Below are 8,598 nucleotides of genomic sequence, written 5' to 3'. Positions count from 1 at the left end.
TGGTCACTACATAGGGAATAGGGTGCCATTTGGTACGCTGACAGAGAGTGCGTTAGAGGGAGGGTCTGGATGCATTGCCTCACAGTCTAAGTATGACCATCGGTCAGTACGAGACAGAAATTACAGTGATTGAAATGTACTGATCTTTCGTGAGAGCTTGGTTTTACAGACAGAACAGGGTGGAAGATCTTGTTCTCTACTGATTGACTCTTTTCTCATTTTAAGATCACCTCATTAGATCACTTCATTAGATCACTTCATTAGATCACCTCATTAGATCACTTCATTAGATCACTTCATTAGATCACTACAGTAGATCCCTACAGTAGATCACAAGGTCCAACTGAAATGTGACTTTTGCTTTTAACCCCTCCAAGGACATAAATACACCCAGGTTTTGGAGAGTTGTGGGGAGCTGCCACACTGGGCGCCCCGGGGAGCTGTTGTTATGGGGGGTTACGACAGGCAATGGCATCTGGGATTTGACACCGGCAACCCTCTAGTTGCCAGCTCACTTCCCGATAGATTTTTCCTGTCAGACCCAGGATTTGAACTGGCAACCATCCGGTTGCTGAGTTTCCTCTTTAACCGCTAGGCTAACTGCCGCCCAAATTATGCTAATGCTAATGTAGAATCATTATTCCAAATCAAATCATAATCATAATGTCAGATATAATGTCGGTTTTATTTATAATATTTTGTGTTAGTTATAAAGTTGTTTTATCCTTCTAAACCTTCATGCTATTGCCTATATTTGTCATGTGAGTAAATGACAATGGTTTAATTCACTGTAAGAGGTTGACCACCGTTATGTTCTCTCTTTCTCTCTCTCTTTGTCTCTCTCTCTTTGTCTCTCTCTCTTTGTCTCTCTCTCTTTGTCTCTCTCTCTTTGTCTCTCTCTCTCTCTCTCTCTCTCTCTCTCTCTCTCTCTCTCTCTCTCTCTCTCTCTCTCTCTCTCTCTCTCTCTCTCTCTCTCTCTCTCTCTCTCTCTATGTCTCTCTCTGTCTCTCTCTATGTCTCTCTCTGTCTCTCTCTGTCTCTCTCTCTGTCTCTGTCTCTCTCTCTCTCTCTGTCTCTCTCTGTCTCTCTCTGTCTCTATCTGTCTCTCTGTCTCTCTGTCTCTCTCTGTCTATCTTTGTCTCTCTCTCTCTCTCTCTCTCTCTCTCTCTCTCTCTCTCTCTCTCTCTGTCTCTCTCTCTCTCTCTCTCTCTCTCTCTCTCTCTCTCTCTCTCTCTCTCTCTCTCTCTCTCTCTCTCTGTCTCTCTCTCTGTCTCTCTCTCTCTCTGTCTCTCTCTCTCTCTCTCTGTCTCTCTCTCTCTCTGTCTCTCTCTCTCTCTCTGTCTCTCTCTCTCTCTCTCTCTCTGTCTCTCTCTCTCTGTCTCTCTCTCTCTGTCTCTCTCTCTCTGTCTCTATCTCTCTCTCTGTCTCTCTCTGTCTCTCTCTCTCTCTCTGTCTCTCTCTCTCTCTGTCTCTCTCTCTCTCTCTCTCTCTCTGTCTCTCTCTCTGTCTCTCTCTGTCTCTCTCTGTCTCTCTCTCTGTCTCTCTCTGTCTCTATCTCTCTCTCTCTCTCTCTGTCTCTCTCTCTCTCTCTCTCTCTCTCTCTCTCTCTCTCTCTCTCTGTCTCTGTCTCTCTGTCTCCCTCTCTCTCTCCCTTCCTTTCTCTTTCCCTCCATCCATCATTCCCTTCAGAGCATAAGACAGAGATGAACCCCAGACAGTTTGTGAAGGAAGCATCCAGAATCAACCAGCAGCCTACAAAGGAGACAGGGAAGGAAGCATCAAAGGAAACTATCAAGGAGCCAGTAAAGCGTTGTCCATTGATTCTAGGCTTGAGTCGTATCTACATCCAGACCCGGCAGGAGAAACGCCTCCACCTGACCATCGGTGGGCGTGCTTACCTCCTACCAAAAACCTCGCTGATCATCAAATGCCCTGTCCGGCGCTTCCAGGTTGGCTCCTTTCCTCATGGTCTTTACTGTTGTAATGGATGAGAACATATGCCATGGCTGGGGTTTACAACTATGACTGGACATGTTTATCATTTAAAATCACTTACATTTCATTTTGTAGACTCATTCTGGCAATAGACAAATCTCCCTGAACAGCTGTTCTGCTCAGCTTGTCAGGAGGTAAAGGCCATTCCAGGACTCCAGTCGAAATTGAGAGGTTGTCCACCTTAGCTCTTATTTTTGCCTTGTGTTTTGTCTTGTATGTTGCATCTAGAAAGCCTACATCCGTTGGGAGAAAGACGGCCGCCCCCTGCACAGCTGCAAGCGTCTGGGCGTCACCAAATCTGGTTCTCTAAAGATCCACAGCCTAGGAGTCATGGACAGTGGGGTGTACGTGTGTATCGCCGGCCCCGCCTCAGACACATTCACCCTTAAACTGATTGGCAGCGACAGCAGACTGATCGACCGACCGGTTGAAAACGAATCGGACCCCGAACCTGACTTAGACCTGACCAGGATTCACCCGCGATTCAACCCTCAGGACTGGGACACCCAGGGTCTTCCTCACTGCCTCCCATTTACCCCCAGCCTCAAAGGTCCCAGTCTGTCTCTGCTGCCCGGTGGTGTGGAGGCCTCGGTGCTGCAGGTGCAGGCGGGGGCCTTGGTGCTGCAGCCCTGGAGCCTGGAGGAGAGGGTGAGGAACGTGAGTCTGCAGGCGGAGATGGGAGAGATCAGCCAGGAACAGGCTTCTCAGATCATCTACACCCTCATCACAGATATGTCTGGAGGCCAACAGGCCTCCACAGAGCAGTGGAAAGGGACCAAGGAGGAGACGGGGAACCCAAAAGGTAACCTTTTGTTACAATAGAAAATAATCCAATACAATAGAATACAACTTTTTCCCTCCAAGGATGTCACCGTACCAGAATGAAAAACACCACATGTACATCATACACATGAGAAACAGTTACCCAGGCACACCATGCTGTACATATAGGACAGAAACACTCACATTCATTCATAATGAATCTGCAAGTGCCTGAGAAGTTTTTTTGCATAATATAATATACAGTATTACATAAATTGTTTTTATAATAGTTATGTAATGTATGCAGTTACCATGTCATTTCTAAGCAAACACCAGGTAGTTAGCGGGCTGTAGAATAAAGTTTAATGCTAGTTTTCACTCAGAGGGCTCTATTTTCAGGCCGGCGTTAAGACTAGTGTCAAACGCACGTTAGTCAAACGCAATTTTATAATGGAAATTCTGGCACACTGGTATTTTCCAGCCCTAACGCCATGTTTGGCAATTGACCTTTCTTATATCAGCTCACTTGTGCTCAGATGGGAGGTTGGAAATATTTGAGGCGTGTCCTTAAAAACATGATCCAAAGTGCTAATTTCAGGCAGTGCTGGTAGGGATATTTAAGACCAACCTAAAGCTGGTTTCAGCAGTAACACAGATGGTTATGACATGAATATTGACAGCAGACACACAGCCTATCCAGCCGTGACGCACACTGTCCATATGAACATGGAACAAGAGGAGCCTGATGTGCTTCTGGAGTCTGAATACTTCCTATTTCCTACATTAAAAAAACGTGTTTTTTCCCAATTTGTTTATTTGGTTAAAAACCAAGATTAACCTCCTCTCAATTAAGGCTTTTTTTGTCTGCCAAATGCAATCGTAAAGTAGTCAAGACTATCGATAAAGGGTTTGGCTCCCGAGACCACTTGGAAATAAATCTTAATCACCAAAGCTTTATTCAAATATGAAGTTTGAGAGGAGTAAAACAGTGAGCTGACATTCCTTTTTCATCCCTGCATTGTAGGCAGGCCCACATTATTCTAGCATGCAGGTCACGTTTTGAATGTACGTAAAAACCCCTCCATGATGTAGAACCCAAGACCTCCCTTAGGCCTACTATAATGAAGGCTGGTTCAACAGGAATGACCCACTATAATGAAGGCTGGTACAACAGAAATGACCCACTATAATGAAGGCTGGTTCAACAGAAATGACCCACTATAATGAAGGCTGGTACAACAGAAATGACCCACTATAATGAAGGCTGGTTCAACAGAAATAACCCACTATAATGAAGGCTGGTACAACAGAAATGACCCACTATAATGAAGGCTGGTTCAACAGAAATGACCCACTATAATGAAGGCTGGTACAACAGAAATTACCCACTATAATGAAGGCTGGTTCAACAGAAATGACCCACTATAATGAAGGCTGGTTCAACAGAAATGACCCACTATAATGAAGGCTGGTACAACATAAATGACCCACTATAATGAATGCTGGTTCAACAGAAATGACCTACTATAATGAAGGCTGGTTCAACAGAAATGACCCACTATAATGAAGGCTGGTTCAACAGAAATGACCTACTATAATGAAGGCTGATTCAACAGAAATGACCCACTATAATGAAGGCTGATTCAACAGAAATGACCTACTATAATGAAGGCTGTTTCAACAGAAATGACCCACTATAATGAAGGCTGGTTCAACAGAAATTACCTACTATAATGAAGGCTGGTTCAACAGAAATGACCCACTATAATGAGGGCTGGTTCCACAGAAATGACCTACTATAATGAAGGCTGGTTCAACAGATATGACCCACTATAATGAAGGCTGGTTCAACAGAAATGATCTACTATAATGAAGGCTGGTTCAACAGAAATGACCTACTATAATGAAGGCTGGTTCAACAGAAATGACCCACTATAATGAAGGCTGGTTCAACAGAAATGACCTACTATAATGAAGGCTGATTCAACAGAAATGACCCACTATAATGAAGGATGATTCAACAGAAATGACCTACTATAATGAAGGCTGTTTCAACAGAAATGACCCACTATAATGAAGGGTGGTTCAACAGAAATTACCTACTATAATGAAGGCTGGTTCAACAGAAATGACCCACTATAATGAGGGCTGGTTCCACAGAAATGACCTACTATAATGAAGGCTGGTTCAACAGATATGACCCACTATAATGAAGGCTGGTTCAACAGAAATTATCTACTATAATGAAGGCTGGTTCAACAGAAATGACCTACTATAATGAAGGCTGGTTCAACAGAAATGACCCACTATAATGAAGGCTGGTTCAACAGAAATGACCCACTATAATGAAGGCTGGTTCAACAGAAATGACCCACTATAATGAGGGCTGGTTCAACAGATATGACCCACTATAATGAAGGCTGGTTCAACAGAAATTATCTACTATAATGAAGGCTGGTTCAACAGAAATGACCTACTATAATGAAGGCTGGTTCAACAGAAATGACCCACTATAATGAAGGCTGGTTCAACAGAAATGACCCACTATAATGAAGGCTGGTTCAACAGAAATGACCCACTATAATGAATGCTGGTTCAACAGAAATGACCCACTATAATGAAGGCTGGTTCAACAGAAATGACCCACTATAATGAAGGCTGGTTCAACAGAAATGACCCACTATAATGAAGGCTGGTTCAACAGAAATGACCTACTATAATGAAGGCTGGTTCAACATAAATGACCTACTATAATGAAGGCTGGTTCAACATAAATGACCCACTATAATGAAGGCTGGTTCAACAGAAATGAGACAGGTGTTTTATACAACAGCCTTCTGTGTGTTCTCTTTTTACATTTACATACATTTAAGTAATTTAGCAGACGCTCTTATCCAGAGCGACTTACAAATTGGTGCATTCACCTTATGACATCCAGTGGAACAGCCACTTTACAATAGTGCATCTAAATCTTTTAGGGGGGTGAGAAGGATTACTTATCCTATCCTAGGTATTCCTCAAAGAGGTGGGGTTTCGGGTGTCTCCGGAAGGTGGTGATTGACTCCGCTGTCCTGGCGTCGTGAGGGAGTTTGTTCCACCATTGGGGGGCCAGAGCAGCGAACAGTTTTGACTGGGCTGAGCGGGAGCTGTACTTCCTCAGTGGTAGGGAGGCGAGCAGGCCAGAGGTGGATGAACGCAGTGCCCTTGTTTGGGTGTAGGGCCTGATCAGAGCCTGGAGGTACTGAGGTGCCGTTCCCCTCACAGCTCCGTAGGCAAGCACCATGGTCTTGTAGCGGATGCGAGCTTCAACTGGAAGCCAGTGGAGAGAGCGGAGGAGCGGGGTGACGTGAGAGAACTTGGGAAGGTTGAACACCAGACGGGCTGCGGCGTTCTGGATGAGTTGTAGGGGTTTAATGGCACAGGCAGGGAGCCCAGCCAACAGCGAGTTGCAGTAATCCAGACGGGAGATGACAAGTGCCTGGATTAGGACCTGCGCCGCTTCCTGTGTGAGGCAGGGTCGTACTCTGCGGATGTTGTAGAGCATGAACCTACAGGAACGGGCCACCGCCTTGATGTTAGTTGAGAACGACAGGGTGTTGTCCAGGATCACGCCAAGGTTCTTAGCGCTCTGGGAGGAGGACACAATGGAGTTGTCAACCGTGATGGCGAGATCATGGAACGGGCAGTCCTTCCCCGGGAGGAAGAGCAGCTCCGTCTTGCCGAGGTTCAGCTTGAGGTGGTGATCCGTCATCCACACTGATATGTCTGCCAGACATGCAGAGATGCGATTCGCCACCTGGTCATCAGAAGGGGGAAAGGAGAAGATTAATTGTGTGTCGTCTGCATAGCAATGGTAGGAGAGACCATGTGAGGTTATGACAGAGCCAAGTGACTTGGTGTATAGCGAGAATAGGAGAGGGCCTAGAACAGAGCCCTGGGGGACACCAGTGGTGAGAGCGCGTGGTGAGGAGACAGATTCTCGCCACGCCACCTGGTAGGAGCGACCTGTCAGGTAGGACGCAATCCAAGCGTGGGCCGCGCCGGAGATGCCCAACTCAGAGAGGGTGGAGAGGAGGATCTGATGGTTCACAGTATCGAAGGCAGCCGATAGGTCTAGAAGGATGAGAGCAGAGGAGAGAGAGTTAGCTTTAGCAGTGCGGAGCGCCTCCGTAATGCAGAGAAGAGCAGTCTCAGTTGAATGACTAGTCTTGAAACCTGACTGATTTGGATCAAGAAGGTCATTCTGAGAGAGATAGCGGTAGAGCTGGCCAAGGACGGCACGTTCAAGAGTTTTGGAGAGAAAAGAAAGAAGGGATACTGGTCTGTAGTTGTTGACATCGGAGGGATCGAGTGTAGGTTTTTAAAGAAGGGGTGCAACTCTCGCTCTCTTGAGGACGGAAGGGACGTAGCCAGCGGTCAGGGATGAGTTGATGAGCGAGGTGAGGTAAGGGAGAAGGTCTCCGGAAATGGTCTGGAGAAGAGAGGAGGGGATAGGGTCAAGCGGGCAGGTTGTTGGGCGGCCGGCCGTCACAAGACGCGAGATTTCATCTGGAGAGAGAGGGGAGAAAGAGGTCAGAGCACAGGGTAGGGCAGTGTGAGCAGAACCAGCGGTGTCGTTTGACTTAGCAAACGAGGATCGGATGTCGTCGACCTTCTTTTCAAAATGGTTGACGAAGTCATCTGCAGAGAGGGAGGAGGGGGGAGGGGAGGAGGATTCAGGAGGGAGGAGAAGGTGGCAAAGAGCTTCCTAGGGTTAGAGGCAGATGCTTGGAATTTAGAGTGGTAGAAAGTGGCTTTAGCAGCAGAGACAGAGGAGGAAAATGTAGAGAGGAGGGAGTGAAAGGATGCCAGGTCCGCAGGGAGGCGAGTTTTCCTCCATTTCCGCTCGGCTGCCCGGAGCCCTGTTCTGTGAGCTCGCAATGAGTCGTCGAGCCACGGAGCGGGAGGGGAGGACCGAGCCGGCCTGGAGGATAGGGGACATAGAGAGTCAAAGGATGCAGAAAGGGAGGAGAGGAGGGTTGAGGAGGCAGAATCAGGAGATAGGTTGGAGAAGGTTTGAGCAGAGGGAAGAGATGATAGGATGGAAGAGGAGAGAGTAGCGGGGGAGAGAGCGAAGGTTGGGACGGCGCGATCCCATCCGAATAGGGGCAGTGTGGGAAGTGTTGGATGAGAGCGAGAGGGAAAAGGATACAAGGTAGTGGTCGGAGACTTGGAGGGGAGTTGCAATGAGGTTAGTGGAAGAACAGCATCTAGTAAAGATGAGGTTGAGCGTATTGCCTGCCTTGTGAGTAGGGGGGGAAGGTGAGAGGGTGAGGTCAAAAGAGGAGAGGAGTGGAAAGAAGGAGGCAGAGAGGAATGAGTCAAAGGTAGACGTGGGGAGGTTAAAGTCGCCCAGCACTGTGAGAGGTGAGCCGTCCTCAGGAAAGGAGCTTATCAAGGCATCAAGCTCATTGATGAACTCTCCGAGGGAACCTGGAGGGCGATAAATGATAAGGATGTTAAGCTTGAAAGGGCTGGTAACTGTGACAGCATGGAATTCAAAGGAGGCGATAGACAGATGGGTAAGGGGAGAAAGTGAGAATGACCACTTGGGAGAGATGAGACTCCCTCTGCATTTTTTATAATCAATTGCCTGAATTTTCTCCATCTCCTTAGTTATCATGCTCTAATTCCACTGGGCATTCTACTGATTTCAAGACTTGCTCTTCCAGAAAGTGAAGGGTAACACTTTTGCAGTTCTACTACATGATATCTTTCATAAAAGCCATGTTAGAAAGGATTACCTACACATGCTGACCAGCTTATGTTATAGACAAAAGTGTGCTACATGGCAGACCAATC

The 8,598-nt window shown here is 46.8% G+C and overlaps 1 protein-coding gene across 1 annotated transcript in view; it reads left to right on the top strand.

The window, feature by feature from the left end:
- adamtsl3 (ADAMTS-like 3) overlaps positions 1 to 8,598 on the top strand; it is a 156,895-nt gene that overhangs the window by 110,649 nt on the left and 37,648 nt on the right. Inside the window, exons 18-19 of the mRNA XM_052507791.1 lie at positions 1,690 to 1,949; positions 2,224 to 2,797. Coding sequence (XP_052363751.1) covers positions 1,690 to 1,949; positions 2,224 to 2,797 — 834 coding nt within the window. The remainder of the gene's footprint in view (positions 1 to 1,689; positions 1,950 to 2,223; positions 2,798 to 8,598) is intronic.

Source organism: Oncorhynchus keta, unplaced genomic scaffold (genome assembly GCF_023373465.1).
Source record: "Oncorhynchus keta strain PuntledgeMale-10-30-2019 unplaced genomic scaffold, Oket_V2 Un_contig_3157_pilon_pilon, whole genome shotgun sequence".
Lineage (NCBI taxonomy): Eukaryota > Metazoa > Chordata > Actinopteri > Salmoniformes > Salmonidae > Oncorhynchus > Oncorhynchus keta.
The sequence above is the reverse complement of the archived record's forward strand: the minus strand, read 5'-3'. Positions and strand labels throughout refer to the sequence as shown.